We start from the raw sequence: 24,762 nt of genomic DNA on the forward strand, positions 1-24,762 counted from the left end.
AAAATTTTTTAAATAAATAAACAATAGTTCAATTTTATCAAAATGTTAATATATCTGTATAGAATTAACTTGAGTTAATATCACGTTATAAACGGTAAAACACTAAAACAGTAACTATTATTTAGTTAAAATTATAAAAATAAGTAACGAATTGAATCAAGTTAACGTATTAACTTTGTTATTACTCAAATATGCAAGTCTTACACTGTGATATCGATATTTTTAAAATTATAGTTGATAAATACCTAAATATGTTAAAAATATTTTATATATTTTGCATTTTACAGTAGGCCTCTCCGTAATTCATAAATTGTTTTATTTCCAACTCCACTGGTAGATTTAAAATAATGACGAAGGTATCAGGACAGACGTTATTGGCACTGCAAAGAATTTTCAATATTGCATACTTAGGTTTTAAGTATTGTACACGCAATATATATAATATGCATTATAGGTAATACTATTATGCACTATGTTGTAAGTCGGTAGGCTTAATTTTTTAATTTTTTATATGTAATTTAGACCTAGTTTTGTATCATTAATATTATTAATATTATTTTTTCATTAATTACACATTTTTACCTATCAATATTAAAATAGTTACTGTACGGTTTATAAGTCGTGATAAATATTGTTTCGGTAAATTTTTATCACAATAAATTATTTGCGATAGATTGTCGCGAGGTAAACTATGTACAACGTAACGACGGGATTTAATCCATTGAAGTCCACATGATTCGTGCGGTGGATTTCAACTGGACGCGGCGGCTGTTTTGATGGCGGCGGTGGCGGCTGCTCGAGTGTTGCCAGCGTGGTACCTAAATCCGTTGTACATCTGTGGCGTCACCGGACTTCCGAACGGATCGCGGCTTCTGGCTGGGGTGTCCCGCCGCGTGTGCACGGCACTTCCGATGCTGTCCCGGCGCACTTGCACGCCACTGCTGACGGCGTTACCGGTGTCTACAATGTCCGGAAGAGAAAATCGGCCGCCGGAGCTCCGTCGGTCACCCGCACTGCCGATTTCGTCACTTCCATTGATCCTACCACCTCCGCCACTGTCGCTGTCGCCCCTACAGTGGCCATTGTCTTTAGACGCCTGTGGTATGTCGAACGCTTGTCGGCTGACGATGGAAGCGAGAGTAGATGCCGCCGAGTTGAGCCCATCATCGAATTTGTTGTAAGGTCCGTTAATCACCAACGACGGCGACGGAACGCGGTCGACCGTTACCGGCGATCTGTGGTGATACACAAATAGAAACATAACATGCGTTTAGAGATGTTGAATTTCGGAAATTTAATTTTGAAACTATTTCCGAGAGGAAATTTCTGAAATTTCAAGGTAGTTTAAAACTTTAGTTTTATATTTTAAATGTGACTTCATTTGTACGTTGGTATTATTTAAGTTTGAAGTGTTTTTAATTAAATTTAGAAATATATTTCATTAGTTTAATTTAATGATTGATTTTCATGTTTAAATTCGCATAAAAAGAATCACGGAACAATTATTATTATTATATTATAGCAACCTGACAATATAAATAATAACGGGTATTTATACATAAAATCTGCTATCTACAATCAACATCTATATATATATATATATATATATATGATCATGATTATTATATGAAAAATAAGCTATAATCATTAGTTTTGTTCATTAATCGAATGATAAATGTATAAATCCGCTTTTTGTGGTTTTATCACACGTACCTACTAGCGAATATCAATAAATGAGTAGTCATATGGTAGCAGTTCCAGCCTGTTGCATTTAGGGGCCCAATAAAGAAGTTTACTGAGATCCATGTATTATTTTATAATGGTATTATATAAATTGATCAACATTTTTAAAGGATATGTGGTTTTGGATATTTACATGGTTTTTGTTGGTAAAAAAAATTTAGGTGCGTAATCGGAAATCATTTAAATATTTAAAGCTTTAATGTTAGAAATCTATATTTTAATTTAGGTAATAAGCTTGTTTTTTAAAAAACGAAATAAATATTTACATCAAAAACATTGATAATATTATAAGATAAATATTACTTAAACATAATTAACATTTTAAAAATTAGCTTAAAATGTTAACCTAAATATTATTTAAACAATTAATTAGATAATTATTTTTTATCTTATTTATTGGAAATATATTAGTTGTGTATTATAGATTTACTTACAGCTCAACGTATCGATAATAAATATTATTTTCTATACTGATAAGAGTCAAGCTAAATAACTCGGGCTGAGATAGATTGCTTTTTAAATAATTTTTTATCAATTTTAATTTGGAAAATGTACTTTCTATTAAAGCTGCAATGGGTGTTGTTGGGTATAGTGAGTATTATTCTGATTTCTACTTTTATGATTGGAAATGAGTTTGAAATATTTTAATGCTCACATGAGGTGTTGTGTTTATTTTATTTCGAAAGATTTGCAGTTCCATGAATAAATCTGCTCCATTTATAATGTTTATGTCCATATAGAATCACTTTCAATTAATACGAGTATGTCTTATTGCAAATCACGATAAAATTTTTCTATTGTTTTCATTTCGTAAAAAAACTGGACGATAAACAGTTACCTAATTATTAGGTCCCAATGAATCACAATTCGTGTATTAAAAAGCACTTAAAGATTTTTGTCTTACAATGTGAATTTGTGGTTAAACGGCCCGCGGGACCCTCGCTCTCTGCTCATTATAAGGCCGGCATAGGTACAGAATATAGGGTGCATGAGTACCGATCAACATTTTCACAAAAATATGAGATACATACGTTAAAATGCAATGCTTTTAGCAGTATTTTTGATTAAAATTAATGTGAATCCAATTGTGATGGGTGACTATCAGCTATAATAGTAATTAAAAATAATTTAATCCTTATCAGTTATAATTGTCAAACGTTTTAATAGCATAATATTGCTAGCAATATTTTAGCGTATTAAAATGATGGAATTGCTTTGTTCGTGTTTATTTGTCACAAATTAATAATAATAAATTAATCCATTAAATTATCGATTATTTTTTCGTTTACATTTGTATTTGATTTTGTTGTGTTAATTTATATCAAAGCTCGATTTAAGTATACCGGTGTTTTATAAATTAGGCTTAACTCGTTCTGTCGTAAATTCGAATTTTTTTTAAATTTTATTTTTGTTTTTATATCATCAAGTGAAAATTTATATTACGTATATCATATATACATTATGTGTAAAATACCTACGTATCTATATATATATATATATTATAAAGATTAAAGTTTGGTTTATGTTACTAAATTATTTAACATAAGTACCTACAGATTTAAAGTCTACAGTCTACAGATTAAAACTGAAATATAAAAATTGAATAATCATTGCTTAGTTTAGGCGACCGGTATAAGTACGTTTTGTAGCACGGTAGGATGATCAATGATCTTTTAAGGATTGTTTGGAGTTGAATATAGGTCCTTTAAAATTTAATTCGTGAAATCATCTTTAAATGTATACTTTATATAAATAGTTGTACTTTCATAACATAAAAGAATATAATATATTATCTAACTCTTAATTGCTATATTCATATAGATTTTGTATTAATTAAGACTTCGAGGAGTATTGCCAATTCAATAAAGTAATAATACTTAGAAAATGTATTGGTAATATAGCGATATAATCATGATAAATAAGTAATCACTTAATAAAATGAAAATCATATGCCTAGGTAAAATATTAAAGATTTTTGCTTTGTTGAAATAATTTTGTAGGTTAAGAGTTTAGAGGATGTATTAAAAATAAACTTTTTTTGATAAAAATAATATTAATTATCAACATGACAGTATTACTGTCGTAGAATTATTGAAATCATGTTTTTTACTGTGGTATACAATTGGTGTGGTATTGTATGCATGTAATATGTATAGGTAGGTAATACAATTTTTAAATTATGTACTCCACATTACGTAGGTACAATAGGGTCAAAATCAAATTGAAAATATTTTAAATTTATGACCACCTACGTTTGTCATTCAATTTGGCTGTATAGGTATAACGAATTAATGGTCGGTCATTTGAAGGTGTTACTATTTATTTATATAGGGTTTTATTGCCAATTAATATAGTTCTTTTAACCCCATAATTTTAGTCCTATACCAATTTACTTAAGTACATAATATATTTTGGAAACGCTATATTGGCTGTATGTGTATGGAAATGTATGTAATATAGATTTCTGTACATATTTTATGTACACAAATTATCTGAAAATACTTCTCGTTAAATTTTAATTTACTATATTGCGTGTTCGATATAAACCGTATTTGAGTAAATTGTAGCAAGTGGGCTGTTCTATCATTGTTTCTCTTTTAAAAATACGTCAGTATTTTATTTTGATATTGTGTTTTGTTCCAATTCATTGAAATATCAATCGACTATAATTGGGTACCCTGGGTACCCGTGTTTTGTTTCAATATCATATGACCTATAAATTGCGTAAAACCGAAAAGGTAAAGCTTCATAAAGTTACGAATTATACATAAATTTAATTTACTTGTTAAACTTCGGCAACGAGAGACGTTAACTATCAATTCTATACACTATGGACTTTTGGCGCGATAAACTTTATTAATGTGTATTAACTAAACCCCAAACACCATTTTTGTACAATTATTCTTTAAGCCTAGTTGTAATTTATAAAATTAGCATTTAAGACAATAGCGATTTAAACACATATGAGTTCTATGATGCTTGCAACCTTAGAAGCCGTTAGTTTGGTTTTATTGAAAACTTGTCTACTTAGTTTTAGAAAGTTTGTAAGACTAATTAAATGAGACGGCTAAATTTTGAAGTTTTCAATGAAAACTTATTTACTGGAATTCCTGCGGGAATTCCAGTTGATATGTTAATTTTATATGAAACGGTCTAGACAATTATTTAGCTACGGTACTTTGAATAATATGATACATAATTTTTTATGTTGGTTATTGCGTATAAAAATGGAACTATATACATCATAGGTCGAGTAAAAATTTCTGCAAAAATTCAAAAGGATTTATGTGTTATTATTTTTTTTACCTTATAGTTGAAGTAGGTTTCGACGGCACTTTACAGGTATCCGATGAAGTTTTTCTTCGGTTTTTGAAAGAGCCCACGAAATTACTTATTCTGAAAAATAATACTTATAGTGTTATTTTTATAATAACAAACACTTTAAAATCATACGTATTTCCAATTCCTTTTTTATCTATTTCTCTTTGGTAGGTTATAGGTAAATCTCTTTTTTCTCTTCCCAGTCCAATATTTTCCTGAAACATAATATATTTGCTTGACAAAATATGTTCTAGATTATGTATGTAATCATAACACGACATTTTATGAAACTATGTGTGTTATTTACACGATTTTTGTTTTAAATATATACAATTTCTTTGTTCGTATCCATCTTCATCTTCTACAGCTCAACGATCCATTAAGGATAAGCTCTACCATTCATGAGTTATTCAATATATGAGCTTTGTTCGTGTTATTTATATTATATATAAATATAAAACACATATAAGTATCGTCATTCATCAGTTTTTTAAAGAACTGCAATTCTTAATTCAAAAAGAAACGTGACATTTTTACTTAAAAAAAATAAATTATGTGAATTGATAATTTAATTTTAAAATGTTAAATACTAAAAAACTCGATTGGATGTAGAATACAGATGACAAGCATGATTACTCGTCTTCTTTCACTGTTCACAGAGCAGGAGTGTACAATAAAGTGGTGTATTATTTACTTTAAATTTGAAAACTATACTTAAAGTTTACCATATTGTATTTGTAAAACGATTCAGAGCGAAGCTTGGTTAAAACGATCTTTCTAAAGTATTTTCATTACTTTTTTAGGTTGTCGTTGGTTTCTCATATATTCGCAAAGAATATTGTGAAAATTAAAAAATACATCTCTTCAAAATAACAACTATACTTACTAGACTTGATTTAAAATAAATAAACTTTGTATAATATGACATTTTTTGTTCAAAAAAACTTATACACTTTTTTTTGTACCTATTTTATTGTATTTTATGGTCATATTTTAATATTTTTGCAGGCCAATCGAATAAAGTAGTTAAATTACAGTTTATGTTTAAAATTTTAAAATATGTAATTTATGGTTTAATGTTTTAACTAAGAAGTTTTTTTAAGATTTTTATGACCATGTTTTCGTATGTATAAGTATTTTTTTTAAATTTATTTAAAATTAGTTTTTAGGATTTATATTAACGTATAATAATTTTAGACTTAAGTATATAAAATTAATAAAATATTGGTTACCTATTACTCGAAAATGCATACTGCGAATATATAAAATAATTAATCAATTAATATGTTGTAGAACTTATTTTGTTATTAATTATCATTATATTTTTTTTTTTTTTTTGGTACTTATTCGCTGGAATATTAATGCCTTATAAAAGTTTGAACTGATTAATATATTTTTTTAAATTGCTAAATTTATTTACTTATCCTGTTTATTTGATGTTATTTTTGTGTCGATATTGTTTTTTGACAAGATAAGTATGGTTTATTTATTTGTTTTCATATTTGTGTTTATTTAAATATTTTTTTTATTGTATCTATTGTTAATAGATTATTCTTTATATATGACGTATAAAGATATTATTATCACAATTTTCAACGTATTATATTTATTCATGCTCATATCCTTATACATAGTTTATATACTTATATATTTATTTTTGCCTACACACGAACATGTTCAGTGGGGCACATTGTCTTCTTGAAGAATAAATAAAAAATAATAAAAAAAAAATATACATATATATATATATTTTATTTACTAGACAAATATCATGTTTATTTAATTTTTTTGGATTTATAAATGAAATTAAAATTTGATAAAAACATTATTTATAATACGTTCTTTATCAAACAATAAGTGGGCAGGTATTTTTTTTTTTATAATCATTCAAAGTAGTGTACTTACCTAACATTTATGTATTTTAAACTTAATGAAAGTAAAATCTAACAATCGAAAATAGTTGGCGGTGATTAAAAACTGATAAGAATTACGTACGAAGAATGTTGCCAATTATGTTAACGTTTTTAATTAAGGAAAATAAATTTTTTTTTTAATACCTAATAGTTTAAACAAATTTGCATTTTTCGAAGTTAATTAAATTTAGGTTTATTTTACTGTGTTTGCATCCAATGTGTATGCAATTGATAATTATGTTTTGAAGACCAAAGTTCATGTTTATAATTTATTTATGAAATTGGAAGTTATTAAAATTAACAACGCCGTATTCAATCGTGTCAAGTTTATGTTCAGAAATTTAAACTATTTAAACTATTAATTTTATAGTTTTGGGCAATTTACTATATGTGGTTTGACAGGTTTTTATTTTATTATTGTTAGCATTTTTGATTAAATTTATGTTTTTGTAATACTCATTTAAAGGGCAATAATGGTTTTCTATAACATTATATCTTATTATTTAGCGTATTATAAATAATATTACTCCAAACTTGCTTGTCTTCAAGCGAAATAAGTAACGTTATATAATGGACACAAATTTAGCAAATAGCGATCTATATGGCTATATATTGATATTTGAAAATATCGATAAACATGATTTACGGATTAAATTCCAACCAAATAGGTATGTAAGTTATGTTAGTAATATTTGTATTTTTTGTTGATAATTTTAGAATTAGTAAGTTAGTTATCCGAAAAGCTACTACTATCGAACTGCCAGCTTATAGCTAATGTAAGACTATCCACTGCCTATGGTGAATTTAAACTATGTAGACGCGAGGGTCGCCATAAAGCTAGATATATTATGGTTAGTTTGAGATAACCTTTGGGACTTTGGTCCTGGTATTTTCAGATTTGTCATAAAACTATAGTAAAACCTACGAAGAGGGCGTAGAACTGATTACCGCTGGTTAAATTATGCTCAGAACAATCCAACTCGATTATGTAGTCAACCAGGCAGTAACTGTAAAATGGTCTCTCATCGACCATTTTTTGACATTTTGTACTAGAAATATATGTATGTATATAGTTTCGATGCCATGTTGTCAAACTTTTTGTTTTCAACGTAAAGTCGTCTTTTTATTATGGTGAGTTATTATTGTTTTCACATTTTATACCGTCAAGTCATAACACCATGATACTTTTCTTGTAGGAGTTGAATAAATAAACACTACACTATAGAGCGGAATACAACAGATACTATAATCAAGGTGTGGCCAACATGAATGGTAACCGTGGATCACATGATGTGTAAATACAATGATACCAAGAGCCAAAAAGTTTGTAGATACGTTTTATATAAGATTTGATATTTTTTTATAAATGTATACCTAAAAATAAAAATTAAAAATAATAATGAAATAATAAGTAAAATTTAATTTTACAAATAAGATGCGAGCTGCATCTAACAATGGCTACAGCCAAATGTGGGTTGAAAGTTGCAAGTTGTCTACCCCCGCTATAATCTATACAATTCTATTAGTAGGTATAGTAAAGTTTTGTATAGTTATTCTAACTATTATTTGATATTTTAATTCTAAAATATCAAATTTAAACTCGATTATTAATTTACTTAGATGTGTTATGTGTGGATTTATTTCTATAAGATTATACTTTTAACATATTTTTTTCGTACCTAAAGTCATCTATTTTTTAAATATTAAAAAACAGAAAAAAGAAATACGAGTATTGAAAAGAACTTATTTCTGATTTTATTTTATAAAAATCAATACAAAACATTGTTTTTTTAAAAGATCTATATTTTTTCCCGTGATATTATGTTAATCTATGGCGTGAGTAAACTTGTAACTTTTTGATATTCGATGATCAAACGCTTGTAAGCCCATATCTCGTATTCCCTAGAGATTTGATTGTGGTAATAAAAGTTGACTGAAACCTTTGAATATACAATATTCATATTTGTGTTTTAAAAATATGTATAAATGATAAATCGCATTACAATGAAATTTATTCATACAACAAACAAAGCATAAAGTAAAATATGCGTTTATCGTGGTTTTGCATGTTATTTTTAATACTGAAATACCAAATACCTATAAAAAAAATATTATACTTACACTGTAATATATACATTTAAATTATTCTTATATCACGTAGTTACTTTTAATACATTATTCTAGTTGTCCGTAGATATTTTTAGTTATTTATTATTTAGAATTCAAATATCCATTCAATAAATTGTTAAAATGTTTACTAAAATTCAAAAATATATGTAGTTTATAGGTACACTATAATATACGTAAATATAAATTAATTTGAATCTCGAAACACGTCGATGGATACGCGGAAGTAACACGAGTCATATTTAAATTAATTAAAAATATTTAAATGTAATTTAACTTACCATTTGGATATTTTGTGTGCTTAGAGAGCTGTTGGTCGATGCTAGTTCTATTTTGTCAACATATTGGCCACGCGCTGGAATTATTGGAGACCTTATACATGCCCTGAAAATATGTTTGTTCTAGCATTTTTTTAAATTGTGGGTTTGTGCATGGCATGCGGCATAACGAAGCTGAGAACCGTGATATTTACGTATATTGTAATAGTATTTCTGATTGAAGTTTATTACGTTTAATAAACATTGCTGTGCCTATGTGTTTTATTTTTTAGTTACCAAGGACTTTTAAATTTAATTTAATTTTGATGCTGATACTTTTAAATTTTAAATTTTTGATTTTTAGAACAACAAGAAAGTACTTAAATAAAAGAAGCATTTTCTTGTAGTTTGTTCTATAGGATTAATCTTAATTAATTATTGTTAATGACATCAATCACGAACCGTAGTTCATATCGATATCGTTTTAGCAGAAATGTTTGTTATGTATTATTTAGTATTAAAACAAAGTACAAAGATGTAATACTGTAGCATATTATATAGGTACTAAGAAAATTAGTTGTTTATTTAAATTAGTCGTGTAATAAATTACACGTACCTCTGATAAAACAATGTCAATAAATCAAGTTTATAAATCAATATTTATTAGTTATTTGGGTCTTTAAAATAACTATTTTAGAATGTCGTACGATTACGATTTTACGAATCTCTTAAGTGTATTATTGCTTTGATGTATTTCGTTCTCGTCACGACTGCACTCACGAGTGTTGCTGTACAGATTGAGTAAGTTTGTTTCGTAATGACATCATTTTGATTAATTCATTTTGATCTTTACGTGTTGATAATTATTGCGGTGTATAGTGTTAGTGAGTTACCAAGAAATTAAGGAATAATAAAATAAAATAGCAGCAGTGATGTATTTAAAACTGAAATATTAATTTAGTTTTTAAATTACATTAAGGTTAATTTTCTTGGACGTTTCGTTAATTTTTAATATGCGCACGTCGTGTATACATATTAATGTGGCCGCTAACTACGAAGGGTTAATGCTTTGTCTGAGTTTATTATTATTTTCAATAATTTAACATGACGTTATTCGTATGAATGACAAGTACCAAGTAGATACATTCATATTATAATTATGTTCATTTTTCTATTATGAAAATGTAATACAATTTTCATTTTTGATCGTAAACTCAAGTGGTAGTTTTTTTAACCTTGTTAGAAATAAACTAAAATAGAGAGTTCAAAATACATAGAGAGAAGTTCAATAAAACTGTGCTGTAGAAACCGAAGAATAAAAAAACATAACAGTGTAGACATAACAATTGCAAAGAATTAATCAAGCAAGAGACACACGTACAACATTTTATTGCTATGAGACGAAAAGAAGAAAGAAAAAATAGAGACAAAATCACAAAATCGGTTATTTTTTTATAAAAGTATTTACGAGTTGACGTCTTCGAGTTTCTTCAGCAGCCGTTCGTTCTCCCGACAAACAATTTCGTGGTCTCTCTGTAATAGGTCCCTAGAGTTGAATAGCTCGGCGTTTTCTCTGCGCAGTGCCTCATTTTCATTCGCGTAATGTTTGACCAAATCCACAAGCTCCGTGGGGTCCATTTGTATTAACCGGTCCATGTCCATATTGGGCGGCATTTTTACATCTACGAGAAATAAAAATAATTATATTAGGTCAGGTCCGGTCCACAAATGTTATTATTATTGTTATTATCGTCGAGTATAGAATTGCTTTGTGTAAAAACTAACGGATGGCTTCACCGAAAACGAATACGAAATAATATAATACCATATGAGTATGTGTGTAGCGTTTTAATAAAATTATTGGTTTGACATAACGTAAGAAATACAAAACAAAGGCAAAGGGGTATCTTTAAACTATTTGTCATTTGATAATCGGGAAAATAATTGAAAAAGCCTGAAATAGGTAAAGTGCTTTCTGGACGGAAACACTGTCACCGGAAATGCGTAGCTATTTGCTGAAATATTGTTAATCGTGGATAAAATTGTTCAACGCGTTGAACACAGAAACTGTATTTGACATCCGTATTGTATTTACAAAAGGAAATAATTTCAGACAAGCAGTAACATTTTGCGTTATAAAGTTCGTATTAAATTCGTCTAATATGTTGATGCTAACCGATTTCCAATGAAATAGACAATACATTTGTTTTTAATTTCATTCAAGTTGAGGGACATTTTAAGATGAATACTTGAGAAACGCTAACATTTAGCTTATTCTCATATATTTCATTTCTGTACGTAAATAAGTAGTAATAACCAAATGTATGTAATGAAGTGTATAAAATATATTCATTGTTCCTATAACGATAATATTTTGTATTATACTAACAAGGGAATGGGTTTATACATTTTGTTACATTTAGGTGATTATTAAAGTGGTATAGTTATGTACAAAATATCCTTGAATATGAGCAATACAGTTTTAAAATGAAAGAGCTTAAAATACCAATACATATGACAAAAAATTATTTTAAACTTAGATATTTATAAGGTATTAAATTTAAAACCTAAAGCATTTATGTTTAAGTAAATAATTTCTACATTGGATAGCCAGAAGTCAAATATTTCGATTGGTAGTTCGATCGCAACACCACTTTGGCGATTGACGGTAGAATTTCCTATGGATTTTAATTTACATTTAGAGTATGTATGTGTGCTACATCGAATGTTCGTGAATTGTGATTTCCATTTACACAAACTGTTCATGAAAAATCAGGATTTATTTTATTCAAAATACTAATTTAAATATTAAAATATTCAGTCATGTTGTTTTTATTATTAATTAATTTACCCCCATTTTCTATGGATATAAGATTCGGTAGTCTAAAATATTAAAATGATTTTCATACTAACCCTCCCCCTAAACCCTACCATTGCTAACAATACTACTTGTGTGTCGTTAAATATTTGTATAATCACGTTGTTTGTGGTAACTGGTAATCATTGTGTATTTAATTCTATTTTTATCATAAAAAAAACGGTGTCTGTGTACACATGACTTACTCGAAATACTGGCCGACGACGTCTTGTTAATATCCAGAGCCTTCCGCAAATGATCGTTTTCGTTCTGCAGCGCCTCCACCTCACGCCGCAAACTGACGATTAATGCTTCTCTGGGGTCCTGTTGTACAGATAAGGGACCGTAATGATACACATACAACAGTCATCATCAGATATACGTGTAATCATTGGCGTATTTACTGAGAATCGGTTTTGGGTTATTTTTATTTTTACTGTTTATTAGTTGTTATGTCACTTACGTGCTCGGAAATAATGTAACACCATTCACATTTATAATGTCTTTAAGGAGATCAAGCAGAATAAGTTTTGTGTGTGCTATATATCAAACCCTTTAATTATTTTAATCACCGTATTTTTAAATAAACACAAAACAATTTCCTATAATTTCTAACAATATTAACATCTAGTCTTATTTACGAACATTATTACACAATTGATTGAGTATCGCTATTTAAGTTATGTATAACGTATTCACTTTAATGGCACTTATACTAGCTTTATTTAGGTTTATTTAATTACTAAAGTTTTATACTAAAGCTAAATAAATAAAAGAAACATGTAGTTTTGGTGTCATTTTCGATATACATGTATACATATATAGTATATACACACACATTTATAATTTACTTACAACAAGTGTTATATATATCACTGTTATTGTTTTTGTAAACCACAATTTTTAAAAAAATATTTAGCAATTTCTTACTTTTATAAAAAAGTTTTATCAGAAATATAAGAATTATCACGGATATGAAAAAAAAATGATATATTATTCAAGTTTAAAAATTAGGAACAGCAATTTTGAAGGACTTTTCATCGATTATATATCTACAAACTTTGAACTCATTAAAATGGCTTCACGACATTATATTATGATGTCTATAAAATATTCAGCTGTTGAAATAATCAAAAACGTAACTAAATCAAATATGTTTACAATTTAATGTCAAAGGTGAAATTGTTCAAGTTTAGTAATAATGTCCAATGTGAGGAAATTAATATTTTATGCAACAGTATATTGGATTAGATTTTATGAAAATGTTTTAATAACATTATCTAAAATGTTATTGTTTGATTAGGATGAATAGTATATTATAATATTGTGAGCTTAAAATACAATTTTGATTAAAACGATTCGGCATTAAAAATATATATTTTTTAAAATAAATATTTAAGATTTAAGATATATTGAAATGTTTGTTTGGATTCATTTAATATATATTATAATGTATAAACTATTTTTAAAACATTATCTTACTAATATTTTATCATTTTAAAATTCTTATATAATGGTGTATATGTATTTTATAAAATATTTGAAACAATATATGTGTCATTTTCCGAAATATCGATGCATCATCATGTTTAAGTATTTTTTTTACTTTCCAAGCATAATAATTAATACACAATATACATGCAAAATCAATAACGTGCTTATTATCTTTTGGCGTAGTTAGTTAAATTTAATTGTAACACATTTCATATTATTATAGAACTTAATCAAACTAATGTATCCATAATTTATTATGAATGAGTAGGACAAACATTTATAATTATAAAACCTATAATAATATATTTGTTTTATTTAGATAGGTATCTACATCATACTGACCCATTCTGTAGGAAGGACGCATTTTACTGATGTGCAGGTGTTCGCTAACATTCATTGAACGTAAATAAACACACGACAATAGGGGCAAAATATTAGAAAAACCGCTAGAAATGATAATAACCATGTTTTGCCTGGAGAACTTGTTTTTAGTATTGTAATTTTTTTTAGGTTCGATAAAAACAGGATTTTCGATGATTAAAAACAAGTATTGAGTTCATATATAAATAATTATTACAGTACGAGTGTATAATAACTTACTATAAAATATGTATTGAAAAGTAATATATTTCCATAGGAGGTGTATACTAAACTGTACCGATGTACAGTACTAAAGCGTATATTGTATTGTTTAATAATTAATAAGAATGTTCAATTTATAAATAAAAACGTATTTTTATGACATATAATATTTACAATCACCTGGGTTAGAGCCAAATAAGCAATGCATTTGTTAACATCAGTAATAAATAATAATATAAAAGTTATAAGACCTATATTATAGTATATTTTATACTATTAATATAATGTAAATATTAACGTTACTTTATGTATATATTTTATTTTATGAATTGTGCTTATTTGTTACAATATGAATAACATTGAGTGTTTTAATAAAAATAAAATAAAAACAGGCATATACAATTGTCTGAATAAATATTATATCTATGTCTATAAACTATAGTTTACAAAATATTTAGTGTAAAATGTAATAAAAACCTGAAATATTTGATGGTACACTGGTACCATCATCAATTTCAAAGAAAGTTGAATAATTTATTAAACACTATATTAGCTCATAAAATTATGCTTCATGAGAGAGAGTATATAAAAGTTTCCTCAAATATGGTACACGGAAATTTAGATAAATTAATGATTTTTATTTCTATTTAACATCAAAATAATGTAAAAAATAGTCAGAATATTGATCTACACTCGTGTGTATGTCATACTTAAACGAAACTCATAGTAATATTTAAAAGTCATAATATAAACATACTAGATAAGTATAAATAAGTATTTTAATGGAAGTGTCGCAAAAACAATTTATCATGATAGCTGTATTAATAATTTGCGATACGATTCATTTTAAAATAAAATGAAAATGATCAGCTAGAATTATTTTTTTTCACTCACGACAAATAAATATTATAATTTTATTGATAATTTCATAATAATACAAATTACAAATCATGTAGAAATTCCTAAAAAGGGTAATATTGTGCACGTGATATTGTAAACGGTATATAAAAAAAAAAAAAATCTATTGAATGTTGAATTATATTTTACATGCAATTTATTAATTATCTACAAAATGTATGTTTATTATTGAATATTGTATGGAATTCCCATGTGTAATTAAATCAGTGCGTAATTTAATGAAAATTGTATTATTTAAATAATTTTTGAATTATATTTCGATGTACGAGTACTACGATAATTTGTTACAGTCTAATAGGTTAAAGGTTAAAAAAACAATTTTACCACCGTATTTAAGTTATTTAACGAAACTTAGATGAAAGAAAATGGCAACATTGATTAATTCTATATCATTTAAACCTACATATTTCTGAAGTATAATGGACTTTTTCGGTTTCGACGAACAATATTCATCAATGTCTGGATTAAGCGCCGTATAGACATTTACTGCACTCTTATTATCATACAAAATACTTTGCTGTACATATTTTTCAATATAAATGTTATACATACTACAATAATTATTTGCTCAGTAATTCTCCGCTACTAATAGAAGTTAATTAAAAAAATTAGCGACTTTAATTAAAGTGCCAAATGAGGATAGAATTTAATGAACTTTCCGTATCTTAAACCCGAAAAATTCGTAAACATTTTAATATAATATATTCGACCTAACCGATAAATTATAGTAAGTACTAATGTAACTAAATCTATTTATTTTTATGAATGGTTTTCGGTAGGAGAGTATAGACTAATATATCTTTTTTGTGAAAAAATATTTTTGTCAGTCATTCTATTGTTTAAACTGAATTTCAGAGCCCGCGACATTAAATTCCATTAATACTTTCCATTCCTTTTTCATGTAATACGAGTGCTATTGTAAAAATTATGAAATCGGCAAATGAAGGTTTATTGTTTTCTGCTAATCATTAATAAGATAAGTACTTATTGACAATTTCGTCAAATATTCTATAATTATCTATTACAATCACTTTGTTATTATTTTTATAATGTACCATGCTGGATTGATTTTTTAAAAACATATATATACTCGTATATAAATAAATGATAAAATTAAATCTCTTTATTAAAATTTACGATTGTCATTTAATATATTATTCGTTTAAAGTTTCAAATATGTCGATAATTAGGTTAGGGTTTTATTGCTTTTGAGTTACAGTTTCTATTATTTATTTATTTGATGATGTAATTTTTAAGAAAAAGGTAATATTAAAAAACTTTTTTTTTAAATTATATTTAATTTAGAAAATTAAGATAAACAAGAAAATGTATGAAATTTATTTGTTATAATACTTATGTAATTATATGACCATATTTGGTAATAAATTAAATAGTTTATTTTATTGTGGCAAGTAAACGTTTTTTGTTACCTACATATATTATTTAAAAAAAAGTTATGCTATATTTACATTTATTTTAAAAGTTAAAATACAATACAATTAAAAAAAACTTATTTTTTGGCTTTTATTACATTTAATTGTAACTAAAATTACATGGTGTATGTATTTAATATTAATACAGTAGATTCCGCTTAATGTGGACACGTTGGGACCAACCCTGTTTGCCCACATTAAATGGTTGCCCATAAAAACCAAAATTGGTTAAAAAAAAAAATTAAATATCAAAAAAGTCTACTAAATCCCTTTCTGCACGAATTTTTATTTTTCCCGATAAAAATGTACTTATTGTAAAAAACACCAGGAGGATGGGAAAAATATTTAAAAAATATTCAAGTTAAACTACCCTTAAAAGTTGATTAAGGATTAATTTTTGGCACATAATTAGGTTATGATATATTTGAATATTTGAATAAGTATTATACTCAAAAATCTATACTTTTTTTTAGAATATTCTGGACAAAAAGTACTACAAGATAGATTTTTTTTACCAAAGATTTAAATGGTACCTAGTACTTTTTATTACTTTCGATAAACACAATCTCATAGATATGACGAAATCCGATGAAATTAGTCGTTTTTAAATACATATGTGTATATTCTAACACTATGATAAAATAAAAATTGCCCACATAAACCGAATCGAGTGCCCATATTACGCAGCTTTTTTTAACCTTGTTAATATACATTTATATTGGGACCAGACCATTTTGACCACATTAAGAGGATGCCCATATTAACCGGTGCCCACATTAAGCGGAATCCACTGTATTATACACATTATAAACTTACTGGCAGTCATTAAAATATATTGTCTGATATTTTATGGTATCTTGTATTATAATATAGAAGACGACTAGTAGACATATTTTCAAAAATGTATATCAAAAGCGCAAAAATTCATTATTTTTAATACGTATTGGATAGAATATGGAAATATTCTTAACTATTCTTACTTAAATATGTTTTTATTTGTATTTCATACATTATAAATTAACTAAAATAAGTTATTTTAACCATAGTCGAATGTATTGTTGTTATGTATCTACCAGTGATTATAGAATAGACTATTCTATAATCAATAGTACTTACGTATTCTTAACGTATTCCTATGCGTTTGAAACATTAAATAGTTTTTGCCAACAATTTTTTACTATTATTTTTAAAGTTTGAGTTATTATTTTTAATTTTAATTTTTATGATTCACGGAAAGTCATTTTTAAATATTTCCATTCGTTAATTTAACAATAAATATTATTCTTTAAATTTATTTATCATAGGGAGTTTTAGTGGTTTTTTATTTAAATTGTATTAAGCTTTTTAAAGTTTAGTATTTTGTGAATTACCTTTCAGCTGTATCAAAAATATAATTGAAGATTATTTGTTTAATGCTGCGACGTAAATTTAAAATAAATAGAGTTTTTTATAATATATAATATGGTGTTTTTATTAGGCAATTTTTTCTTTTCCCCTTAAGTGACGTATAGTTAAAGTGACCTATTTATAAATTGGAATAATTTGGAATTGTAATTTGAAAGAATTGGACACATATATGTTGACATTCATTTTATTTGCAACCAATTATTCACTCTGTTTTTAAATAAAATGCAAATGAGTATAATTATTTATAAAAATCACTTATTTTTAAATATAATTTGATATAAATTTATATGGGACTAAATTATAATTTTTGTAATTAAGGAATAACAACAATAATAATTGGTCATCAAGTTTTAAAATGAAAAATTATAATATTGATAAAATTACAAATTAATTTTTAAAATATCACTCTTATAATGATAACTATTCAAATACAAAAAATTATTTTGTAAATTAATAATCGTAAAAGAAAACACTAAAGAGTCTGTGCAATTATTATTATGACATTAAAGTAAAGAATCACGAAAACATTAAAATTGTGCGATTATTATGACGATGATAAAATGAAAAAACACAAATACATTAAAATTGAGTGTTTATAATAAGTTTGCAATGATATCAAAATTACTAAAAATTATATTTACCATAACTATCACTGGTTTGGTTTTGATTTTTTTTGCACGAGCTGCATACCTTAATGTGCTTATTGTCTCACTAGCGTTTGATCTTGCTGGTGATATACATGCTATCTATATAAATAAATAATATACAATTTAATTACTATTCTATTATGAAGTATAATATTCTTTGAATATATTATTAGTAAAACGTATAAAATATAATTACATAATATGTATATAACTATGTATACACACATATATAGGGCTATTTTTTTAAAAGGATTCTCACATTTATTTTTCTTTGTTATAAATTTATTGAAAATAAATGAAAATTTGAAAATTTTTAAGTACATATTTTAAAATATTAAGATTTTTTATACAATACTATACAGCTCTGTGTACTGTTGACGATACATTGACCTTAGTTTTTCAATTCAGAACCAATATTCTTTATTGCGTATTGTTAAGCAAATGAAAATGTTGATGTACCTATATAAATAAAAAACTGGACGAGTAGTTTCTTATAGTTGTAAAAATGTATACATTAAAAAATTAGTCCTTAAAATGTTTATAAAAAAAATACAACATATATTATTTAATCTAATATTTATTATTTTAAGTCATTTTTTTTACACATTTTAAAATGTTAATTGATTAATATATAATTGCCTTTTATAATTTTCAAATATACTTATTATAAAAAGTTGAATAACTTAAAAAAAAAACTCATATAAATTTTACCTCAGATAGATACATTAACATTTTCAATAAAATCTTCTGATAAACAATTTTCATAAAAAGCATGATTCAAATTTAAAAAAAACTAAATTTTTATCGTTACAGGATACCACTTAAATGGTAGAGAAATCTAAGTAAATGTATTTGAAAATATAGTCTTTATAAAGCACAATAAAACATTTCAAAAATGGAATATGAATATTTACATGAAAATGGGGATTACTAAGCTCAAAGAATCACTTAATATGACAGTATGTCTTATAACGATACAAAATTTTTAATCACTTTTATATTTTATTGTTGTAAAAAATGTATACATATATTGTCATATTAATATGATCAAGTTTGAATTTGTTATTTATTTTTTGAATATTGAATCAAAAATGAATTGGATTTAATTGTAAGTGTCAAGAATAGGTATTTTTGCTTGATATCTTTTTATTTTGTATTTTAGATAGTCACGACAGTTAAAATTGTTATTAAATTTTAAAATAATTTACCATTAACGTGACACCTGTACCGGCTAAACTATCAGATAGAAGTTTGGTAAGTTTACTGTCTCGGTACGGTATGTGACCTTTCCGTTTCTTAGGATCACTCAGCGATGCTATGCAGTAGCCTAAGTAAGAAAAAAAGAAAGATTATTAACATCAAAGAACGTTCAATTTTCATTTGTCGTGACCATATACTCCCCCGCCCCTATTGTGGCGGGGGCCAACTTTTCCGTTTGACACGTTGTGTTACACTGATAGTTATATACTCTATACACATGGTCGTAAGTAAGTATAGGTAAGGACGTTATCGATCGAAAGGGTAATGTTTTCTATTTTTATTTTTATGGAATGATGACCCCAAGAAAATATCTTTATTATTTATTCAACGGCTACCAAAAGGTTGACCTCGACTATTCAACCAACAATTCCGTTGTGACATATCGATTAAAAAGTTGAAGACCCCGAGGCCTGATGATTATCAAAAATTATTTAATTTAATATATTTGGTATGACAACAATGTGAAAATGATGGTGAAAATAGATGAAAACATTTTTTTTTGTAATATTAGAGTAATTTGAAAGGAACTTAAAATAACACTTAACCGTTTTTTAACTATGCGTTTATGACAGTTATTAGATTGACACATTTTTTTCTATGTTTAACTGTTTTATTCTATTAAATGGTAATCAATAGAAGTATACGTATAATGAATACGATGAATACTACAATTCAATAAATACTTCATAATAAGTAGGTTAAGTAGGTCCCTACTTACATTATCGTTGATGCACCTTATTGTAAATAAATAACATTATATTATGCATTTAATTTTTGGATTTACTATTGATTAATATGAATTAATTATTGAAATAATTTGGAATCAAAATTTGTCTAGATGTTGTTATATAACTTGTTTGTGTATAATTTGTATATATTAGTGTAACCATAAATTAGTTTTATAATATATTGATATTCGTTGGCGATGAGGTGCATCAACACCATCAACTATAATATATTTTATATAATACGAGTACATGGAAATTAGATACACACACACACACACACACACACACACACACACACACATACACATAATATGTACTACCTAACACCATTAAGCTCTTGTTGATATTATTTGCTTCTTCTAAAGTTTTTCCTTCGCTCATGGTTTTTTTAGTCATTTCACTGCCAGCCAAATCAACAAAATTAATTTTGCCCTGTTTCGTGATGAAAACACCGTCTTCAGATATCTAAAAATAACCAGTAAAAATATTTAAAATAACAAACAGATTAATTATATGTTTACTATAAAATCAAAACAAATCGATAGTAATCGAAAGTCATTTTATATTTTAGAAAATATTAAATAATGTAAATGTATGGTAACGTATGTTTCGTGTTTTCACATTTTTTTTATTTAAAACTATTATTAATAATACAAAATCACTGTAGAATATCATGCTAGACTAATAATCTTAAAGTTGAAGTATTTTGTCGTTAAAAATAATCAATAATTAAGTAAAAAAAAATATTGTTTATAGGTAATGTTTAAGATTAAAAAAAGTAGGCACTCATATCTACATTTTATATAACATTATTTTACCAACAATGACATAAAAATGTGGATATTTTAATATGTAGTATATTAGACTTGACTACAAATTAAATTTCTATTGATGTAGTTTTATTAATAATTGTTCTTAGTTATGTTTGTACAAATTAATCTTGCTAATCCACCTAGTCGCTTTCGGATAAAATAATTTATCTTCACATATGCGATAGTTATGTGATAAATAATTTAATTTACAAAATTTCAGGTAATTATTATGTAGCATGTACGTGGTAATAATGCTACTATTGTCTTACTGAATGTGTTTGTTTATTGAAATTCGTAATTAGTTATTTTGGAAGTAAATAATATATAATAAAATATACATAGCAAAATTATATTTTCAAAATGTTGTGAGAAAAATTAATTATTGTTACAAAATGTTAAGCGTGTGTTCGGAAAGTTTTTGAATATTGTCAACATATTTTCAATAAAACTTTGCAATAATATCATACATTATTCTAAGTATAATTTATGAAATAGTTTGTGACAATATTGTTTAATTATAAGTGTTGTGAATATATTTTTGTAATTTTTACTACTATAATATAGAGTGTATACCTACGTAGGTATACTTAAAATATATTTTAAGAAATATTTTATAATATGTTTGATTGTAAATAATACGGTTAACATATTAATTGATTATGTTTTCCAAAATATAATACCGTATGTGTTCATAATTTGTAAACACATTTTAATACACTATAGCCTATAATGTTTTATTGTAAGCATTTTCATTTGGAAAAATATAGTTTTAAAATCACTGAAAAATTACTACTCAAACTTTGAAATAATATAAAAATATATTTTATTGACCAATAAATTTTACCGTAAAAATAAAAATAAAAACTTAAAATCATAATAAATTAATTTGTGTCCGTTTACCAAGTAAAAAAAAAAAGAATAGAGAGATATGATATATTCTTGTAGCTGTATGAAGCATAAATTATTATGACTTAATGGCAATTAAATTGTAAAATAAAATCTAATATTTCCTTTTGAAAATTCTTCAAATATTAATAAAAGTAATTGTACAAATTCCAAAATTATAATATAATTTAAATATTAAAATAATACAATATTATTAATACATAGATTTTACTACTGTCCATACGGTTTTTAAAATAGATCATTTGATATCTGATTTAGCAACGTTGGGCCATTCGATTTTTAGTGGCATTCCAACGTTCATGTTAGTTACACATTTAGTTATGTTAATAAATTATTAATATAAACTAGGTATATTAAAATGATGTAATTAATAATAATATTTATTGGTTTAGAATGTTTAGATAATATGGAGAAATGTTATTGCGTGTTTTAGAGGAATAAACAGTGTCAATAAGTTACAAAATATATTAGATATTGAAAATATTTTAAGCACAATTACAATGGAGGGAGATTATAGATGTGGAAGTTAAGATATTAAATTATTAAACGATACTCAGTGTCTACTAGAGTAAAATAATTAAACGGTACTGAATTTGGCTTAAGGTTTCTAATCACTTGAAGCGTAACTATAACTATTTAATGGCTTATTAGTTATTGTTACTAACACAATAAATTCTACAAATCCAGATGGCTTTTGATAAATTGAATAATATTTTAATAATATGAATATTTTTATATATTTATTAAAAATGTTGATTTTTTTTTTTGCATACATTTTGTCGTCGAATATAGTTCTATTATTTGAACTCGTAAACAATAATCCAAATGTAGAAAATAAACTTTGGAACTACTTAAAATTAATGAAATTCAATAGATAATGTATCGGCAAGTATATCCTTAGAATGAGTTAAAATAATTTAATATAAATTAAATACTCACTCATAAATAAATTGGTACTCACTTGTTGTTCGGACGTAATATACACCGTTAACATCGTATGACTCCTACTGGAGCATTCGTTCATATTATGGCTCCCAACCGTTCTGTTTTTCATGCCTATATTAATTATTTTTCAGCATTTTAAAAGTTCAATAATTGCCCAATTGCATTAATACATATCATGGAATTTAAATATAACTGATATTGATTTGCGTGGATAATACGATTGATTATATTACGAGTATATTTATTTTATTTACAATGCATTGATAAGTTAACTGTAGTAACGTTTTACATAAGTAAGTACTTAATTTATTGGTATTATTGCATTTAGAAAAACAATAAAAATAGTTTTTTTTTTTTAATAAATTTATGATTTATTACCTTCTTCTAGTACAGCTTGTAGGTCATCTAATTCTTCACAGTCCACCATAAACAAGTTATCGACATAAAAGTTACGAGCTTTCCTGGACCATCTTACGTCTAATGGTTTTCTGACAGTTCCAGGATTTAATAAATCTATTACCTATATCGTATATATTTTTTTAAACATTAAATTAAATTAAATATATCACTTACGGGTTCAATGAATGGTATTAATATTTGTCTATGTCGTTAAACTTATTTTTGTTGCATAAAAGCTGTATAAAATGTTTTTTTTTTAGGTTCAATGACTGGACATATTGAAGGTGAATATAATAATATATTAATATTTAAAATTTATTGAAGTTGAGTGGAACGCTTCATTCAAACCCATCACAAATAATAAAAAAATATCTGAGTTCAATGAACTCTATATTGATTTGTATATAGAAATGTGTATAAGTAATAATTATTCAATAAAATGAATAAGTATAATATTATATAATATGGTTCAATAAATTACTTTTTCGTTGTAAATTTCTAGGAATGAAGCTTTGAGTACGAAATGAAGATCTTGTCGCTGTTGCACCAATCGAAACAGATACATAAATGATCGAAATACTAAACCATGATCCACGGAAAACGGTTCAATGCGCTTGTTGAAAAACTAAAAATAATCAAATTAATTTTAGATAGAAAATTGTATTTCAAAAGTTATTATTTAAACGGGAACTTGATAATTACTGAATATATTAATTATGTATATGTATTTAAGACCAATACTTGAAATTTGTTTGTCGTGGGGAGTTAAAGTATATCAGTAAAAGTAGATCATAATAATGTAAATTACATTTTAATTGGATAAGTTAATTTTATGATGATTTGATAAAATAATAATTAAGATAAAAAAGATTATTAAATTTGAAATATTCATGTAAAAATAAGCTGGATATACCTACCAGTATAAATTATAATATTATAATTATATTATTATTTAGTATTTTCAAACTCAAGTTTATTTAATTAGCATATCAAGTACAACTATTAATATTGAA

General features: G+C 25.7%; 1 protein-coding gene across 1 annotated transcript in view; it reads right to left on the bottom strand.

Moving 5' to 3' along the window:
* Positions 1 to 230: 230 nt before the first annotated feature.
* The window catches only part of LOC113550514 (kinesin-like protein KIF12), an 88,988-nt gene continuing 64,456 nt past the window's right edge, over positions 231 to 24,762 (bottom strand). The window contains exons 6-17 of the mRNA XM_026952400.1: positions 24,231 to 24,374; positions 23,729 to 23,870; positions 23,367 to 23,461; positions 21,008 to 21,152; positions 19,908 to 20,026; positions 18,694 to 18,798; positions 12,425 to 12,542; positions 10,830 to 11,043; positions 9,386 to 9,488; positions 5,197 to 5,279; positions 5,050 to 5,139; positions 231 to 1,235 (exon numbers count right to left, since the gene is read on the bottom strand). Of these exons, the coding sequence (XP_026808201.1) occupies positions 752 to 1,235; positions 5,050 to 5,139; positions 5,197 to 5,279; positions 9,386 to 9,488; positions 10,830 to 11,043; positions 12,425 to 12,542; positions 18,694 to 18,798; positions 19,908 to 20,026; positions 21,008 to 21,152; positions 23,367 to 23,461; positions 23,729 to 23,870; positions 24,231 to 24,374 (1,842 nt within the window). The 3' untranslated portion in view covers positions 231 to 751. The remainder of the gene's footprint in view (positions 1,236 to 5,049; positions 5,140 to 5,196; positions 5,280 to 9,385; positions 9,489 to 10,829; positions 11,044 to 12,424; positions 12,543 to 18,693; positions 18,799 to 19,907; positions 20,027 to 21,007; positions 21,153 to 23,366; positions 23,462 to 23,728; positions 23,871 to 24,230; positions 24,375 to 24,762) is intronic.

This window comes from Rhopalosiphum maidis, chromosome 1 (assembly GCF_003676215.2).
Source record: "Rhopalosiphum maidis isolate BTI-1 chromosome 1, ASM367621v3, whole genome shotgun sequence".
Lineage (NCBI taxonomy): Eukaryota > Metazoa > Arthropoda > Insecta > Hemiptera > Aphididae > Rhopalosiphum > Rhopalosiphum maidis.